This window comes from Myotis nattereri (assembly GCF_964212035.1).
Source record: "Myotis nattereri genome assembly, chromosome: 7".
Lineage (NCBI taxonomy): Eukaryota > Metazoa > Chordata > Mammalia > Chiroptera > Vespertilionidae > Myotis > Myotis nattereri.
The window spans coordinates 14,727,558-14,747,517 of NC_138082.1; the positions used below are offsets into that span (position 1 = coordinate 14,727,558).

Here is a 19,960-nt window from a genome sequence, read left to right on the forward strand (position 1 = left end):
TTTGTCATTCCTAAGAGTTGTTATCACAGCACTTACACTGATCTGGAATCAAAGACAGTGCTCTACTTTTGCAGGTTTACTTAGAAAGACTTTTAACTTATGCCGAAATCGACATTTGTCCTACGAACTGGAAGAGAATTGTTTTGGGAGCCGTTCTTCTTGCCTCCAAGGTTTGGGATGACCAGGCTGTATGGAATGTGGACTACTGCCAGATCCTCAAGGACATTACCGTTGAGGACATGTGAGTTTGTAAGGTTTTGGTGAATTTTCTAACCAGTTTCCAGTACCTCATTTGTTCCCATAAAGTTTATATATTAAGAAATATTTGTAAAGGTTACTTTGTGCAGAGAACTGAAAGAGGGATAAAATTATATACTTCTTTCTGTTTATACATCTGGTATAATAATTCATATTCCTCATTCATTAGGTCTTGATGTGTTATTGTAATCCTAACTAATAAAGAGGGAATATGCTAATTGAGTGCCATGCCCTCAAAGGTGGTGACGCCCACAGCCAATAAGGAAGGAATATGCAAATTGACTGCCATGCCCTCAAAGATGGTGGTGCCCAGTCCCGCCGGGGTGGCAGGTGCATGGCAAGGCCAGGCCCGCTTGCCTCCGGAGTCCCCTAGTCCCCTCAGCCCCCCCAGCCGCCCAGGGCCACCCGAGGCTCAGGTAACCAGGGCTGGCTGAGGCTTGCGCTGCTGGCAGTAGCAGCAGCAGCAGCAGAGGTGTGATGGGGGCATCGCCTTGCCCTGATCACCGGGTTGCCTCCTGCCCCTGAGGGCTCCCAGACTGTGAGAGGGGTCAGGCCGGGCTGAGGGACACCCCCCTCCAGTGCATGAATTTTCATGCAGCAGGCCTCTAGTAATATATATATATAGCTAATATGCAAAGTGTCCCTCGGGAGTTCAACCGGGAGACTGGGAGTTCAATCGCTCACTATGACGTGCACTGACCACCAGGGGGCGGCATGGAACGAAGGGAGGCCTGGCCAGCCCTGATCGCTGACCAGGCCTAGAGACCCTACCTGTGCACAAATTTCGTTCACCGGGCCTCTAGTCTGTTTTATAATTATGTCTCTGATGTGTGTTTTGTGTTGTTTTTTTTTAATATATTTTATTGATTTTTTACAGAGAGGAAGGGAGAGAGATAGAGAGTTAGAAACATCGATGAGAGAGAAACATCGATCAGCTGCCTCCTGCACATCTCCCACTGGGGATATGCCCGCAACCCAGGTACATGCCCTTGACCAGAGTCGAACCTGGGACCTTTCAGTCTGCAGGCCGACGCTCTCTCTATCCACTGGGCCAAACCGGTTTCGGCAGTCTCTGATGGTTTTTGACAAACATTTTACAAGCTCACTACACGAACAACAGTAGAGTAAATATCTCTGTGACTTTCTTAAAGCCATCTATTAGATCCAGTCCATTTTTAAGGGGCATCTAACCCTTGAAATAAATGCTTGGCCACTGTTAATGTCTTAGGGCCTCTAGACTATTGAGAGGTTATAGCTTAAACCTGAGTCACGCATTGTATATTTGCTTTAACTGGTCTTTCCCTCCTTTTTATCTGAAGTTCAGTTGTTAAACCAGGATGGAAAATTAGCTGCATATAAAGGCTTCATCCCTATGCTCTTGCCTGCCCTTTTAAGAGGATTGCAAGTGTTTAAAAATAGGTCTGATGAGTTAGGAAACTCCTACCTCTCAGTCAGTTGGCAAAGCATCACTGGGCACCACTTAGTGCCCATGCCATTTGAGTTTCCTGTGGCACTCAGCAACCACAGCGGTGCATTGTGGGGGCTGTAGGTAACCATGAGGGTGTGCTCTTTGGAGATGGCATGCTAGCATGAGAGTGAAACACTAAACTTAACATGGGCATCTGATCTGGCCACATTGAAGGGCCCTGAGGTTGGTGGGCAGGATGAGCCAAAAGGTATTTCCAGCAGACTTTCCAAATGCCCACCTGACAGTGAAAATGTCTTTCTTTGTCAGTGGCATTTAGGAAAATGTGAAAGAATTCCTCTTGATAATAATTGAACAGCATAAGAAGAGCAGGCAGAGGCAAGAGTTTGTTTGTGTTGCTTTTGCTCATTACTCCAGATAAGACTCATTCAGAATCACCAGAGTTCGTATTTACAACTGAAGTGAGGATACTTGTGACCAAGAGAAGGGACCCCAGCGATTGTCAGTATCTGCAAAGTGGCTTTTGGGGCAAATGTCCACTTTGATAATAGTATACACTGAGTAGTTTTGGTGATATTGCTGGTAGCCTTCTTAGCAAACAGTGTGATAGCAAATAATGAATTTGAAACAAATGGAAGTACTTTAAGGAGTTGCAGAAGCTAAAGTGACTTTGATCACCATTGTCATGGGTCTTCAAACTGGTCCCCTGAAGGATGGAGAATTTGTGATCATTAACACTAGCCCTTCCATGGTGATAGCTGAACTTTTCTCAAAACCTGCACCTCAACTGGCTGGGGCTCTGGCTGTAGTTATAACATCAGAACACACAAGGAAATGTGTGGGTTTTCATAGACATGAGCCCCAGAGGCAATGGTGGCAATGTCTAGCTACCCAATGACTAGTAGTAAACAAATGCTTTTTGTGTATGAACAGAAACACCAGGAGCTATGTTTATAATAGGCTGCTTTTGTTTTTGATCTTTGAAAATGGAAGGCATTACAACAGTGTTTAGTATACACTGGTTTCATCCCCCTGCTGTTGACTACTATTTGTAATGATATCATTTTGAGTCTAAATTGAAAAATTGTGTCTGCTTTTTCTTAAACTTTCCAACATCTATGTGTCTTTTTTTGAACATATTTCCCTTCAAAAGAATAAGTTAAACTGAGCAGCTGCTATTCAGAAAATTTGCTGTGCCTGTAAATAGTATGCTATTCAACCATCTAGCCATTGAAAAAACAACAAAAAACAACAGAATATGCATATTCTGTAGGCATAATGCTTTCCTTCCATCATTAAACCTCTATTAATAGACATGTTAATCCTATGAAGTACTGTATTTCTACACAATTATAATGTATTAGTGGAGAAAACATAAAAGGGATACTGAAGTGCATTTATTCCTGTAGTAAATTAAGTCCCAATTATCTGATTATCAAAACATTATCTGATTTACATTTCTATAGGCTTATGGCTATATGAATAGGAAATTAATTTTGGAATTAGGTTCAGTCAGGTTAAAAGTTCACGTTCACCAAATGAGAAAACCTCATCTCTGCTCATATTCTAACTGCTCTCCATGCAGAACATCAAGCCTTTGTTGACCTGTCCAATGGATAAACTATTAAAGCTTTAAAAAAATGAATATATTTAAAAAATTAAGTGTCTCATGTTTGTTTAGGTATTATTTCTATATAATTAATTCTATCAAGGGATTTCTGTAGAAGTAGTATGATTTACTCTAATTTTATATTTAAACACTTGGCAGGTGATGGCAGTGTGGTCACATAGCACAGCACTCTCCCAACTTGCCTTCCACACTTGATTGAGCTCACCCCTTGTGGCTATGTTTCCATCTGTCTGGCAAGGGGGGTGGATGCTGAGCACCTCAGGTCAATGCTGTGCATTCCCAACATGGGAGAAACAGGTTGGAGTTTGAGTCGATTGCTCTATCAGAAGTCATATCGTAGAGTGGGTTTAGTCCAGCCAAGAAATCTGTCTGTAATCTTCCTGCCATCTAGTTATTTTATTTTTTAATATATTTTATTGATTTTCTACAGAGAGGAAGGGAGAGGGACAGAGAGTTAGAAACATCGATGAGAGAGAAACATCGATCAGCTGCCTCCTGCACACTCCCCACTGGGTATGTGCCCGCAACCAAGGCAAATGCCCTTGACCGGAATCGAACTCGGGACCCTTGAGTCCGCAGGCCGACGCTCTATCCACCGAGCCAAACCGGTCAGGGCTCTGCCATCCAGTTTAAAAAGTGCATCCTGACCTGTCATAGTGACAGTTGCTCACCCCATAAGATGAAGGTGAACAAAAACTTGCATTATGCCCTCTGACATTAGCCCCATGCACTGGGGTAGGGGGAGGCTTTCCTATCGAATGTGGCTTATTTATTTATTTATTTGAGATGAATTCTTGCTGCTTCAAGAGTTTTCCCCCTCAGGGATAATAGCAGTGGCTCTCGATGCATCCATTTGTTGCCGTGGTGATGTGCCCACTCCTTTTGTTGGCGCCTCTCTACTTCAATAAGTCCCTTCCTGTTATCGGCCTGGTGAAAATGTCTGCAAGTTCTTCAGAGCTAATAAACAGCATACATCATTCCTTTCATCTGAGCACTATAGTGGGGCCTGGTGAGTGAGCGAGGAGCAGGAAGCGTACAGCTGCACTAATGGAACTCTGAAGAATGAGCCCCGAGTCAGCAGCACAAGTGCACAGAGGGCCGTCACCTCTCCCCCCTTGTCCCGAACCCAGAATGCTGGGATGCAGGAAGGACCACAAGTAGCTGTACCTTGTTTGAACATTAGTGTATTCATACAGCCGGGTAGCCTTGTTTCAAAACAAAATTTAGAGCCACCCCAGTAGCTCATAATGATATTTTTGAAGATAGTAGTCCAATTGACTAAAATTGTCCTGTGTTGGTTTTGTCTCCTCCTCCTCCCCAGGAATGAGATGGAAAGGCATTTTTTAGAGCTACTTCAGTTTAATATTAATGTTCCTGCCAGTGTTTATGCCAAATACTACTTTGACCTTCGCTCCTTAGCTGATGACAACGACCTGCCTTTTGTATTTGCTCCTCTTAGCAGAGAAAGAGCCCAGAATCTAGAGGTAAGGCTGTGGAATCACTAAATGGGGCTTCTGTCAGTCGCCAAAGCTATCTGTGGATAAATCATATTAAGCAGTGATTAGGAAAATGAAAAGCTTTTTTAAATTAACAAATTGAAGAGTTTATAACCCTTTCACATCATGTGTCTTATGGTTTCTACAAGGATCCCACATTAAAAAAAATTATAGATCTCTTCTGCAACCATAATTCAGAATGTTTTAAATCAAATTTAATCTGTTAATGGTTTTCCATTTGAATCTCTACCCTTCCTTTATAACCGTACATGAATAATTTCTTACGACTGTATCACTAATCGTATCTACATACAAAATCTACTTACCACTCTTAATTCAGTTTGCAAACTCATGTCTTTTCTATATATATCATGGTTCAGTCCCATGAGTTTATTAGTACTAGTGGCTAACCTGGGAGACATATACTTACAATGTATAATGTGTGTTTCAAATATTAGGTGTAGAAAATACATGGGTTTTTAATGGGTATGGTAAAGTACATGGTTGCAAAGTAATATTTATGGCTTATGACTTTTGGTGAGTATACAACAAAATTATTGACAACTGAAATGGACTGTTTTAAAATGGACACTTTCTGTGGTACCTGGAAGATACTTTAGAAAAAGACGTTTTTCTACCATAATTAATGTGCAAGTGACATAGTTCCTTATGGTGCTTCAGTCATTAGACCTTCCCTACCTTCCCATAAAGTACAGCACACTCTTACCTCATTAAAGTTTGCTTAGAGTATATTATAGCTAATGAAGATTGGATAGAAATTGAATAGCTGAGTAAGTACCGATTTGCCCAAGTGTATGCTCTTTATGTTTAAGGAACAAGTGTACAAGCAATAGATGATATTGCTGTTAGGAGCCTATTACGTTCTTGACTTCTTTGAGAACCCAATTTTTAAATAATTCTAAGTTCCCCTTTGCTCTAGCAATCTAATCATAGCCCCTAAAGGACTTACCACCTTAGCGAATTAGCAGGAAGTACATCCCCAGTACCTGGCAGTGCAGCCCTCAGCTGCCCAAAGCAGCAGTAACTATGAACTATAGAAAGGAGTGTGAATGGGTGGCTTATCAGTGATGCTTTCTGTGAAGGTTGGAACCCTTGTTTTTTGTTTGTTTTTTTTAACTGTACCTGTGTTCTATTTGATTGCCTTTCCTAGGCTATTTCCAGATTGTGCGAAGACAAAGACCTGTGCAGAGCTGCTCTGAGAAGGTCTCTTAGTGCTGATAATTTTATTGGTGTTCAGCGCTCTAAAGCCATCCTCTCTTAAGGGAGAAGGGAGGGGTGGTAATGTCGTGAGCCCCTCCCTCATCTACAAGGACTGGAGAAATAGCACCTCTCCTGCTCAAAAACCAGCAAAGTTAGTATTTTTACCTAAGACAGACGTCAAGTTGAAGAGACTCGTGGGCAGCAAGGACTATGCTCATAGAAAGAATGGGACCTTGTCAATGCATCACACTCTGTCCTTTAGTTACAAAAAACACTCAAAAGCTAAAGCTCCCAACCCACACAGATATTTGCTTACAATGTAGGCTGATAGCTGTGAACTCTATGTGAAGTTTTTTTTTTTAATTCATGTTTAAATTTTGAGGCTTGAAAGGCACTAACTATATAACTTATATGTCTTTCCTACTTTTCTGAATCGCCCCCTCCAAAAAAGGAATAAACCTTCCCAATATTGCTACATATTCCTTTACAATCAATGCAGTATTACCATTAAAACATGGGACGCCTAACAACTCACAAAGCCACTTAGGAACAGACTGTAGCATTGTTAGGTATTAAAGGATTCTTCATATTACATGGTGGAAGTTGCTAGTCATTATTGGCAAACAGTTTAAATCAGAAAGCTGCTGAATAACACTTCTCATTCAGATTCTTTGCAAGTAGTACTTATTAACACAGTAGCATGTTTGGGATAAGAGAAAGTGTCAGTATTGATTATCTACTTAGAATGGGTCAATGCTGCATATCCTAAGAACTATAATGGGATTTTAAAACAACTATAATGATTCTTCTCATTTTCTGATGATTTTGTTAAATAAATGTATCAAAAGATACTTTCATAATTCCAACCAACGTGGTGGTCCAGTGATAATAAGCAGATAATGAAGTAGGTGTTCCCCAAGTGCATTTCTAAGCGTAGACAATAGTGTGCTTGGACCCTCCAGGGCACTCGTATGGAAGTATAAATGCTACAGACTTTAATTTGAAAGTTTAAATTTCTCATTTAGTTTTTTGGGTTTTTTCACCAATAAGTTTATTTTCATTTTTATATAAAGAAAAATATAGGAAGCAGGAAGACAAGAATTGTTAGAGCTATTCCATAAAATCAGCAGAGGGGTATATTTGTTCTGTATTTCTGCTCTACCCGCCTTAATACCCATTCTCAAAATTCCCATAAAACTGCCAGAGCTGCAGATTAAATGTCCACATAGTAGACAGAGGGGAAAAAATAGACAAAAGGATTTCTACAATATCCTGCTTATTTAGTTTAGCGAATTGTGAAATGACAAAAGATTGGCTGAAACCAAAAAGTTTATTTAAATTTTAATTTTTTGGTTCAGCCTATCTTTGCCATCTTTAAGGGGATTGAAACAAAAAATTAAAAGCTTAATATTTAAAATATACAAAACTAAGTTTAAGAGACATTTAAACTTTCAAATGTGTTGGAGGCTGTAGCATTTATACTACAAGTACCACTGCTTAAAACTGCACTAACACTGTAGGAGATACCTGTGTCTTCATAGGAATGCCCTCCTCTTTAAAAGAAATCTTTGCAGATCTGTGCTATATACATGCTTTGATCACCAAAATTGTTTTGTTTCCCTAAATTCTGGTAAAGGAAGATTATGAGGAGCAGTGTTATTCAGATGTAATAAATTGAAAGGAATTGGACCCTAAAAGTAGTGTTATGAAAACAGGTGAATGAACCAGCTTTTCTATCCTACATATTGACTTGGTTGTAGGTGTCCCATGTAAGTCTTGCTATTTAAGAGGAAGCATATACAAATATTAGGAACTCTTACCTCAGGCTTTAAAGGGCAGGGAGTTAAGTAATCAATCTTTTAGGAGATTGGTAAAATGTCGCCTAAACTTGAAATACTTTTAAAGATTAATGTTCTCAACTATTTAAAATATTTCTCTTACCTTCTCAAATGTATTCCTAGAAATTTTGCCTATAAACAAAGCATTTCTAGGCCAAGGAATACTTTCAGTATAGCAAGGCTTCACATTATATTGAGGGCTGCAGGTTCCATCACTTAAAAGGATAGAAACAAAAAATAATGGTATATAAAATATTACAATCTACCACCTCAAAAAAACATTGTTTATGGAGTTCTGAGCTTGGAGATTCAAGTATTGATTGTAATTTTTATTTTGAAAAGAATGCTACAACTTATGTGGTTTTTTCTCATGTTTATATTAAAAGAAAAGCTAATAAACCCTATTTTAATTAAAACATGGCTAGTATGTTTGTAACACTTCTCCCTGTTCATATAGCATTATGTCTCTGCCTAACCTACATGTTTCCCATCAGCTTTGATAGTGAGGCCTTAAAGCATTTTTAAACAGACCATAGATGGTTCAACCCTTGCCTCTAAGATGTAGTCATTTATTTGTCTTTTGCTCTTTTCAACCTAAAGATAATTTATTACACTTAACATCACTGGCATGGTGCATTAGATGACATCTGTGAATAATTCATTATTGTGTTAATACTTGGAAGGTAAAATGAGGTAAACACCCCAGAGAGAAAGGAATTACAGGATGGTTTCCTATCAGCAATTTCATACGGTTCATCCTAAAACAACTTAAGGCCCAATGTTTCTGTTTAAAGAGAAATTTCTTCTATGCTGGACCAGATTCCAGATTATTTACTCTTATTATATCCCATATGCCCAGACATTATTGAAGCCCAGCAGCACTGAATCCTGGTTTTATGACAGCTCATGGTTCATTTCTTGGTTGAGTTTTCCTATGTCTATAAATACACTATTCCTTGATTTAAAAATAAAAATAAAAATGCTGAAGCCAGTATTTACCAGAAAAGAAATCACTCTGTATTCGGGTAATGCAGTGATTTTGGAAATGTTTAGCTATGGCATGTAAGTTAGCTAAAATCTTTCATCACCCAAGACTTCTCCCTGACCACATCTAAAATGACTAGCCTGTTCCCTCTCCCAGAAGCTGCATTCTCGAGTACAGAGCTACTTGGAAAAGCACTTGACAGTCGGTAGAGAAATCTCCAGGTAAGTGTTCATTTCAGTGCAGAATCTGCAGATGAAACTAGCGTCTATCAACAAGCTAAGGATTAGACTACCTACAGTCTTCACTTAGCCCACTCACTGACCTGATCAGCCTGACACCATGCCAGCGAGCAACGCAAAGCATGTCGGAGCCCTTCAGCAAAGCCTGTTCCCCCAGAGCAGAGGCACAGTCTGCTTGGTTTCTGAGGCTGTTCACTATTTTAAACTATTTTAAATGGGGCTGTCAGATGAGAGGCCATGTCATGTGAAATAAATTCTAAGAAAACCAGTTTGTGGTTTAGGATCTCTAGGGTGCAGAAGGAACTAGGAAAGTGAAATAGTTTAGAAATTAAGAGGAATCCAGAATCAAATAAAAAAAGGTTAATATTTTTAAAAGGAACAAGTTTGGTGATTATTGTAACTTGTAAAGGGAGCTAAGTAATTTGGTTAGAGAAATTCTGTGATAGCATCAGAAGTTACCAATAGTATTTTATTTCAAGACCTCAAATGATTCTGCTAGCATTTTCTTGAAACATTACTTTATCTCCTCTTCTCACTTCTACTAATCTTTACTTTTAGGCCCCAAACGGTGGCCCCTTTACCGCCTCACTGGAACAGACTCCCAAAGGCAGGGCTTCCGTGTTCTGTCCCCTCCCACTGCAGGTGAGGGCTCGCCCTCAACCAGATCCTCTCAGCCTTTATTCTCTGACCTGCTAATGTCCACTGGGCAGCACTTGATGTTGGTTACTACTGTGACCCTTTTCCAAAGCCTTATCACCAGGGTCCAGCAAATACAAGTTTCATATGGCTCACAGGTTATCTTGCCCCTTGTAATCCTCTTTAATCCCCTATTTGAGTCTTCCTGTGTCCCCCAAAGCAGCTGTTCCCAATTTACTGCACTTGCTGACTCCCCTGAGCTGCCCACAACCCTAGATGTATCTCCTCAGTCTAGGCAACATCCTCACATTCCAAATTCCAAAACTCATTTCCTGTGGCATTAGGAATAGAAGTCTCGCTTCTTAAAGTGACCCCCTCATCTAACCGAGGGGATTCCATCCCAGTTCTAAAATCAACACCTATATCCACACCCTGCACCAACTTATCTTCTGCCTCAAAACTGCATTCAGCCCGGCTGCCGCGGTTCCGTGGTTGAGCATTGACCTGTGAACCAGGAGGTCACAGTTTGATTCCTGACCAGGGCACATGCCCGGGTTGCAGGCTCGATCCCCAGTAGGGGGCGTGCAGGAGGTAGCTGATAAATGATTCTCATCATTGATGTTTCTATCTCTCCCTCTCCCTTCCTCTCTGAAATAAAAAACACTGCATTCATCTCCCCAATGTTGGGATAGGGCAATTTGACTTTGCTTAGTCCTTTACATCTAGCGTTTCTCAAGATGTCCCCAGACCACCTCTCATCAACTGCAAGTGCCTGTGAAAGTTTCTCTAAATGGAATGTAGAATCCTGGATTGGATCCTGAATCTGATTAAGAATAGTGGTGGAAATTCTGGTGAAATCCAAATGAAGTCTGGAGAGTAATGAACCAATGTTGACTTGTTAGTTTAGACAAATGTACTATACTATGTTAACATTAGGGGGAAACAGTATATAGGAACTCTGAATCATCTTTGCAACTATTTTGTAAACCTAAAGAAAATCAGCAAGCAGCAGTTTCTTGGGCCCCAGATCCACCAAATCTCAATTCCTAAAGCTGAAGCCTAGGAATCTAAATTTTCAGTAGTCCCAAATGATTCTTACACAGACTCAAATTTGGAAATCTAGTGTTTCAATTGCCTTTCCATTCCTTGCCTGAACAGTGTCTTCTACCTTGCTTTACCTTGACCTTGCCTTACCTGATTTAATCCTTTAGATCCTCTAAATCCCAAGATATGAGTATATGAGTACCCTCCCGCAGATGAGAAAACTGAAGTACTAACAGGTTAAAATGTCCAGGATCACACAGCCCTTAAATGGTGGGACTGGGATTAGATTCCCTAGTCAGTCTAGTTCCCAAGTCTATGCACATAAACATGCTGCTGCCTCTCAATCATGTTTCCACTCAGGACAAACAGAAAAGCTCTGTAATTAAATCACTAAAGGAAGCATTATTACCAGTAATGCACTGGGCCCACCTATTTCTCCAGCGTCTAAGTCCCAACAGTCCCTTTGCTCCAGCTTGTGACTGCCCTTTCCTCCCTTTCCATCGGAGGAGGAGGGGAATGAGCAATGAGAAAGCACCGGGAAGAGGTGCCACCTGGAGAGTCCTGTACAAGCAGGTACAGATGCTCTTCCGTTAGGATCCAGCTCAACACTGTATCCTCTCTTCTCCCAACTGCCCTAACTCACGAACGAACCAATCTGATCATGTTCCCAGCACTCACTCTGACTCTGAGTTATACATACTCATATTGGACTTACCTCCCCTAAACATTATAAGCTCCTAATTACCTATCTTCTCCCATACTTACGCCTCAGTGCACTGCTGGAGAACAGACATACCAGGCATTCACATGAGGTAGATTGGTAGCTAATCTGTACCTTGCCAAAATAGCAAGTAAGACAATCTGACAACAGTATCTCAGGTTTACAAAGCATCTGCCCAGATTATCAGGAAGGTGCCAACTCTAAACTCTTATCTGGATTTCCTGACTTGTATTTATGGCTTAATATCAAGTTGTGATTCTAACTGGTGAATGATGGAATAGTTTGGGGAGTTCCTGCTCCCCAACCAGACCCATAGAACAGCACAAACATCTACTCAGATAGGTTTTGGTATAGAGCAGCAATTTTCAACTGGTGAACCATAAGACTTGTTAAAGCATTTAATACCTGACTATGTAATGAGGGACACTGACCTCTTTTCTCTTAGACTGTCAGATAAAAAAATGACAACAGCCAATTCAATTGCTGTCTGGTGTCAATACCCTCTCTGGAACCATAAATATATAGGTCATATAATAGAGTTGCAACTTATTGGTCAAACTGAATAATAAGGTTGCATTTGATTGGTTAATTCTTGGTACCAGAAATTCTTATATACAAGGATAGGCATCTGATTTTTTTAAAAGTCAACTTTGGAGCAAAAAGGGTAGATAATTATTATTATTATTATGTTTGGTAAATTAAGGTTATATCTATTTTTTGTCAGATTGGCAAAATACATATTTTTGGTATGCCAAAAATTTGAGTAATTTATGTGTGCCATGAGATAAAAAACCGCTGGTATACAGTATAGATGGAGGGTTGATAGAACAGTCTCAGGCAATGTCTGCTCTTCCATGTATTTCCCTTCATTTCTTCAAGTGAGTCATGAAATAATAACAGGATCAGCAGGAGAAACCCATGAAATATATTCAAGTAAAACAAGTTTCCATTAGTTCTGTTTCTGGTGATTGGAATTTGCTTGATTTTCTTATTAATAAAAACATTACCATTTATATTTTAAGTATATCTAAGAAATCTGATTATGAAGTTGGAATCCATGTATCTCCTCAGATATTCTTAGAAAGCAGTGTGTCTCCATAGAAGCATGAGGAGAAAAAGACTTGTACAGCATCTCATTTTCTTTACCATTGCTTTAATGCACTTTAAAATTTATCTACATTAGTTGGGAACAAAGAAACAAAAATAGACATTTCTTTGTTTTTCATAAATAACTACTCTCCATATTTGATAAAAATCTCAAAGCATTATTTTACCTTCCCACAAATATAATACACACAAAATTTTTCTGAAATAATAAGGTCAGCAAATTATCATGAGACTAACATAACCACATACACAGCTGTTCTATTGACTTCCAGGATCAAAACAAAACAAAAAAAGAACTCAAGATGCTCTGGGTTTCCATTTGTTAATGCTATGGTCTCAATTATAATTATCTGCCAGTAATAACTTATAGATTCAAGTTGATTGTCTACAAACAAAATATCGCTGGCTCTGATTCATGAGTTCTGGAGATGTCTTTGTGAAGCTACTGCATGGGGTAGGCACTATACATATATGGAAATCATAAAAAGTATGAAATGCCCTTTAAATGCCCTGGACTCGAACTACTGACTCGGTATGTGCCTCATTTGGCTCAGTAATTAATTCACCTGCACCAAACCCGTATCAAAAGTCACTAAATCTCATATATATATATATATATATATATATATATATATATGTAATATATATTATGTATATACACACCCATATCACATACATACTATACATACAGTTTATAACAACATGAAGCAATATTGTCATAAAATGATGTACCCCAGGCTGAAATCAATCCTGTAATTGTCATCAAGCTGCTAGAAGGTTTTCGAGTTCTGAGTCAGGTTACTTAGCGACTTGCCTACCCCTCACCCTGCTTTAATGTTTTCGTAGCTTTTTCTTTCAGAACCACCCTCCCCAACTCAGGCATTTCTTTCCCAAGATCACTTGATTAGACTTTGGAGACAAGAAAGGACATGCAGAGGGAGCAGGCAAATCTCAGCTACACTACCTCACACCTGCCTAGATTTGTGATGTGCTCTGTCCTGTTTGCCACATTCGGTGTTAGAAAGCAGTTATTCAAAGCTTTGTCCCTTCTACCCCCCTTGGTTTTTCTGTAGAGCACAAAAGTGAAAGAAGCCTCTTTAGCAGGGGTAGCAGTTCATTAAAATATACAACTACATTTCCTAGCTCTGGGGGTCCCATTCTGTTCTTGACAGTGCAGGTCACGGATGCTGTTATTAAGGTTCGGTGTGGGATCCATGAGGCTTGCTCCTGGCGGCCGGTGTCAGGATCAGTGCAGCCCTGGCCCAGGAGGAAACAGCCTAATGAATACCAGTTTGGAAACAGTGCCGTCGGCACATTATTTAAGCTTGTACATGCGCACAATTACACACAACACACTTGCACAGGCCCGTCATTAGAAGTGGTCAGGTGAAAATGTGACAAAAGGTTTGCAAGGATAAACCAATAAGGCACCAAGAAAAATTATTTGTCGATTTAGACAACTTCAAAATGTGAGGAGGGAAAGAATATAAATTAAGGTCATGACAACTGATTCACTGAGAGGTCACATAAGTTCCTCTGGACAACCTTCTAAATCTTCACCCCCCTAACCTAGAAGTATGACATTGCTTAAAACTGAACTGTTAAAGGAACAGCCCCAAGGCTGCACATGTGCAGCCAAAAGAAGTCCCCAGTCCTCTCCAATTTCACAAAGCTGGCTGGGAAGAAATTGCTAAACCACCCTACGACCTTTCATTTTATCACTGTTCTCATGAGTATGAATTGTTTGCATAATAAAAATGCAAATGGGGGGGGGGGGATAATGTGCCGGTTGGAAATAGGGAATGACCATAAATAGCTTGGCTGCTCTCCCCTGGGTAGGGGTTGGGGTGGTAGATACTAGTGAGATTTCAGGGAAGCAGGTGGGCTTTATCCTGGAGGGAAAGGAGGAGAGCGAGGCTGAAAACAGACTGAAAACCAAAAGGCAGCTCTGAAAGTAGACCCCAGAAAGCATTACCTGTATTGCCTTTCCTGGGCCTAGTATGCTTTGTGTTAACTGTCTTATTTTTTAAAGTAAATTGGTGGTTCTTTTTAAGTTGGGCATGTTGCCAAAATGAAAAAAAATTTTCAATGAAGAATTAAATTACTTTCATCCACTCATCCACAACTTTTAGATACACGGTGCATCATATCTAGATTCCTCCACAAAGAAAAGGGCAGGGGGGACAATCCAAATTAGGCACAGTGACTGAAGACAACAGAACCATCTGCCCTTTCTGGGAAAATATACTAAGTGTGGGAAGAGGTCAAGGTGCTCAGAAAAGGTCCTCATTTGAAAAACAGGAGAAGAATGGGCTCTCGGGAATTATCTCAAGGTTCTGAGACATGTGAATAAGCAGAGGAATAAGATGTGTACTAGGTTTTGTCAAATCCACTGAGAACTGATTCAATTTTGAGTATGTAAGAGCAGTGCATTTTTATAACTGAACAGCTTTTGAGAGTCCTTAAAACCATAATACCAGGCTCCCCACACCCCCAGCAAAGTGTTTAAATTCACTATGGGAACTATTCATTTGTTTACTTAATATCCATGAAGTAGAAACTAAACTGGGCTTCGATCTTACTTTTCCAACTTTGGTATAAATGAAGCATAAATTCCCTAGGCGTGTCTCCCTAGGGAGACGTTCTCAAATTTTAATTGCTTTTGCCATTTTAGCTTCCTAAATTTAGTCCCCACTCAACCTTGGTCATTGGTATTTTGCTGGCCAATGTCCCATCCCCCTCTTCCCCAGTCACGGCCTCACACTCTTCATGAATGAATGGTTCAACAGATTAGGAAAGTAAACAGAATTTTCTAATAGTAAAGAAATCTGTGTGTATACTCATCATATAGGCTTTCATATATGAATGGTTAAGTTCGGAAAGCAAACAGAATCCTCTTACAGCAAAGTGTATGTATGCGTTCAACTCATCGGCTTTCTCAGAAAAAGGGGGAAAGAAAAATGGACTTGAGGCGGGGGCTGGAGAAACAGCTTTCCTCCTGCTACAGCGGTACACCTAATGCAAGTGCGTTATGGGCCTCAATTGTTTGCAGCGACCTCAGAGAGCAATGTCTTGCCGCTTTTGGAGTATCTGGCTGTACACTAATCCAAAATCCAGGGACACTTATTTTCTCTCATTGCTGCCAATGTTTGTTCACAGGTAGCCAGCTTCCCTCCCCCAGTTCAAGCACCTGGTTGGAGGGTGGGAGTGGTTTCTAATCACAGCTCTCCGGGAGGAGGCAAAAGAAAAGCAGAAAGACTGTTTAACATGATAAAGGAGGTGGCGTGGGGGTGGAGCAAGTAAATGTTGGAAATTTACTTAATTACTGGAGGTATATCCATTTTAGTCCTTAAACCTACAAACAGCCCCCTTTAGCAACTATCACTAAGTAGTTCCAGAAGGAGTGAGTTTACTTTTACCAAATTATAGCACAAGTTGTTTTGTAAAAAAAAAAAAAAAAAAAAAGATGGGATCACTGAAGCCTATTAAGAACCACCCACTCCTCTGGCACAGAGCTGCCATCTTATCAGCCTAGAATTCAAGCTCAACCGATTTCCATCCCGTAGGTCTTCACTACTCCAAATATTTCTGCTGGGCGCTGTGAGGGCTACCTCTAACTTATTCAAAAAGCTGGTCCTGCTAAGAATAAGAATGGTTACAAGTACTACAGAAAAAACCCCCGAAGCTCACTAAACAAAGCTAGAATGAAAACAGTCACTGACACTCCCTAACCCTGCCACTTTGGGGAGGCCCTAACCACATTCTGCCCTCGTTGGCATGACCTGGAGTTTCATAAACAGGGACAAGCAGCTCACCTTAAAACACCTTGGACACTGCCAGCAGGAGGAGAAACAAGCTGAAAAAGCACACCCATCAATTTCTCAGTCATAGTAACCCACACTTTCACTGTTCACAATTGTCAAAAAGACACAAATATAGGAAATATATTTTTCCAATTCAGACCACACAGTTCAAAGAAACCTCAATCAAGTGGAACTTCATGATAATGCCAATGTTAGGATTGTAAAGCCCCCAAAGCAAAGGTAAATTTTGTTGCCAAAATGCAACAAAGTTAAAAATTAAGAAAAAATACATATTAAATTAAAAACAGAGTTCTCTTAAAGAAGGCAGCAAGAAACGCAAGACAGAATACACGTGAGCTGAGCCCCTCTGAGAAGTCCCGGGACAGCTACTCCCTTGAAAGGGCCCTTTCCCCTCGCTCCCGCTTGGCCCAGGAGGGGGCGTCAGCACCAGGAAGGTAAACGGAAGTGACCTTGGCAAAGCTTCCAAACAAAACACCCCTCCCCCTCACTCCGGCCGGCCGCGGCCTCCTACACGTGCGACAGGGACACCTGCTTGTGGTAGGCGGCTGCGGCGGGGCCCGGCGGCCCGGTCCTGCCCGTGAGCGCGGCGCTGGCCTCGGCATAGTCCCGGGCGGCTGTGGCGCCCCCGCTCTTGTGGCCCCGTCGCCGGCGGCAGCAGCAGCGGCTGGTGAATCGCCGCCACGACTCCACCGTCTTGCTGGACCAAATCCAGACGCCGGAGGTGATGCCCACCACGAGGCACATGAAGTACTTGAGCATGAGCACCCAGTACTCCGGCTTGGCGCGCGGCTGGCCGGTGTCGGGGCCCGGGCAGGCGCAGGTGAGCGCGGCTTCCCAGCTCTCGCGGTAGTGCTGCTCGTACAGGTAACAGGCCACCACGATGCTGGCGGGCACGGTGTAGAGCAGCGTGAAGATGCCGATTCGGATCATGAGCTTCTCCAGCTTGTCCGTCTTCGTGCCGCCCTGCTTGATGACGCTGCGGATGCGGAAGAGCGACACGAAGCCTGCCAGGAGGAAGAGCGTGCCCACCAGCAGGTAGAGCACCAGGGGGCCCAGCACGAAGCCGCGCAGCGAATTCAGGTTCTGGTTGCCCACATAGCAGATGCCGGCCACCGGATCCCCATCCACGGAGCTCAGTGCCAGTGCGGTGATGGACTTGACGCTGGGGATGAGCCACGCGGCCAGGTGGAAGTACTGCGCGTAGCCTGCGATGGCCTCGTTGCCCCACTTCATGCCAGCTGCCAAGAACCAGGTGAGCGACAGGATGACCCACCAGATGGAGCTGGCCATGCCGAAGAAGTAGACCAGCAGGAAGACTACCGTGCAGAGCGCAGGGCCCGTGGTCTCGTAGTGAATGTGGCTGTGCTCGCGGCTGCAGGCGACGCTGGCATGGCCCACGACCAGGCGCACCAGGAAGCCCAAAGACACGCACAAGTAGCAAGCGGACAGGAAGATGATGGGGCGCTCGGGGTAGCGGAAGCGTTCCATGTCTATCAGGAAGGTAGCCACGGTGGTGGAGGTGGAGATGAAGCACAGCACGGACCACAGGCCGATCCAGAAGGTGGCGAACGTGCGCTCGTCGGGGCTGAAGGAGGGCTGGTAGCAGGGCACCGCGCAGTTGGGTACCTGGCCCGTCCGCACCTTGTTGTAGAGCGGGTGCGACTCCTTCAGAATGGGCACGAAGGGTTCCCGGCACTTGCACACCGACGGGCCCCCGGCGGCGCACTCACCTCCCGAGGAGGGTGCCCCCGGCGGGCCTGGGAGGGTGGGCTTGGCCGGGAAGAGCCTAGGAGGCACCGTGGTGGCCTCGCTGCGATTGTAATCCATGCACAGGACCTCGGCGTCGCGCCCCAGCACGGGGAGGCGGTCGCAGCTCATGCGCTCGGGCCACGCGAAGCCATACTGGCGCATGAGCGGCGAGCAGCCGGCCTTGGCGCGCTCGCACACGGAGCGGCAGGGCGGCAGGGGCTTGTGATAGTCCGGCAGGCAGATGGGCGTGTACATGGAGCACAGGAAGAAGAGCAGGTCCGGAGAGCAGTGGATCTCCACCAGCGGCCAGAACTGGTGCACCTCCAGGCCCGCCTCCTCCTGGGTGTCGTGGTTGAACTGGTTGGGCATGTGCGTCAGGTTGTAGCCGATGCCGCGGCACATGGGCACCGTGATTTTCTGGCACACCGGGGCCTTCGAGGCGGCCACCGCTCGGCCTGCCAGCTGCGCCAGCAGCAGCAGCAGCAGCGAGGGCGGCGCAGAAGGGTCAGGCCGAGCCATAGCCCCCTCCCTCCCCCTCGCCTCGCTCAGCCCGCGCGGGGCCGACGCAGGCCGGGGAAGCCGGGACCGGGCTTCCCTCTCCGCCGACGTGTGTGTGGCGCCGGGGCTGGCAACCTGTTGGCTCTTTTTCTCTTCAAGAAATCCGCCCCAAGACAAACTGTTTCGGGAAGGCGCTGCCTCCCTCCGTGCTTAGCTCCTTCTCCGGATAGGGTTTGGGAGGGGCGGTTAGGGCTCCGATTCCAGGGAAAGTACTCTTGAAAAAAGAAGAAAAATCGCAACCACTCCCAGTTAGAGGGGAGTCAACGGCTCAGTCCCCGCAAGCGGTCTCCAAATCTCTAGATTAAGCTCTCCCTTCCACCTCCTGAAACCGAACTGCTGACGCCCCACCCCGCCTCCCTTTCCACGGGGCCCTGCAGGCTGGAGCCCCTCCAGAAAAGGGCAGAGGGCCGGGGAGAAGGGGCAGAAGGGGCAGGCGCGGGCTCTCACCTTCTTTCCGCGGATCCGGAAAGAAGCAGATATTCCACAGCCAGGCTGGGTCCTCCGTCCCGGGGACACTCGGCTCAGAAACGCGATTCAGAGCCAAGCTGGCACCTGGAAAGTTTGGCGACAGGCTGGGTATACGAGGCGGCGGCACATGGCAGCAGGTGGGGGCGTCTCAAAGAGGGGGTCGCCCCCGGAACGCGATCGCCGCAGGCCCGTCACTCGCCCTCTCCTCCTCCGGGGCCCCCCGCATGATCCGGGCGGGGCAGGGCAGGGGCAGGCCGTGCGTTCCGCCGGGGTCCCGGAGCCGCGCGAAGGGCGAACGCGCCTGCAGCACCTAGGCGAGAGGGAGGCGGTGCGGCGGCCGGGAGGACCCGCCGCCTCACGGCACCGCGAACAGTCGGCGCTGGCCCCGCCGGGACTGCATGGTGCGCGCCCGCCGCCGCGTCCCGCCCGCCGCTCGCCTCCTCCCCTGCAGGGGGCTCCTTGCTCCAGCCGACTCCGGGGGGCGGCGGCGGCGCTCCTGGGACGCGCCCGCCTCGGCTCCTCCTCCGCGCACTCGCACCCTTTCGCCCACCTCCGGCCGGCACGGAACGGCGCGCGGCGGCGGCGGCGGCGACTGCGGCGGAGGAGTCACGGCCGCGGGCTGACTTAGCCTCTCCCACTCCGCCCGGTCACCTGCTTCTAATGCCCGCCGGGAGGCCCCGCCCCGGCCCCGCCCCCTCGAGCTGGGGCTCGGTTGGTGGGCTGCCCCGCCACGCTCTCCGCGCGTCCCCGCCCACTGTTC

General features: G+C 44.6%; 2 protein-coding genes across 3 annotated transcripts in view; one reads left to right on the forward strand and one right to left on the reverse strand.

Moving 5' to 3' along the window:
- CCNYL1 (cyclin Y like 1) overlaps positions 1-8,281 on the forward strand; it is a gene marked incomplete at its 5' end in the record, with an annotated part of 39,355 nt that extends 31,074 nt beyond the window's left edge. For both annotated transcript variants that reach the window (XM_081095492.1, XM_081095493.1), the window contains 3 exons: positions 75-241; positions 4,636-4,798; positions 5,982-8,281. In XM_081095492.1, coding sequence (XP_080951618.1) covers positions 75-241; positions 4,636-4,798; positions 5,982-6,092 — 441 coding nt within the window. In that variant the 3' untranslated portion in view covers positions 6,093-8,281. The remainder of the gene's footprint in view (positions 1-74; positions 242-4,635; positions 4,799-5,981) is intronic.
- Positions 8,282-16,517: 8,236 nt separating this feature from the next.
- FZD5 (frizzled class receptor 5) lies at positions 16,518-18,894 on the reverse strand. Its single transcript, XM_081095120.1, has one exon. It carries the CDS (start codon positions 18,691-18,693, stop codon positions 16,933-16,935), a length of 1,761 nt encoding a protein of 586 aa, XP_080951246.1. The 5' UTR covers positions 18,694-18,894; the 3' UTR covers positions 16,518-16,932.
- Between the last annotated feature and the right edge of the window lie 1,066 nt (positions 18,895-19,960).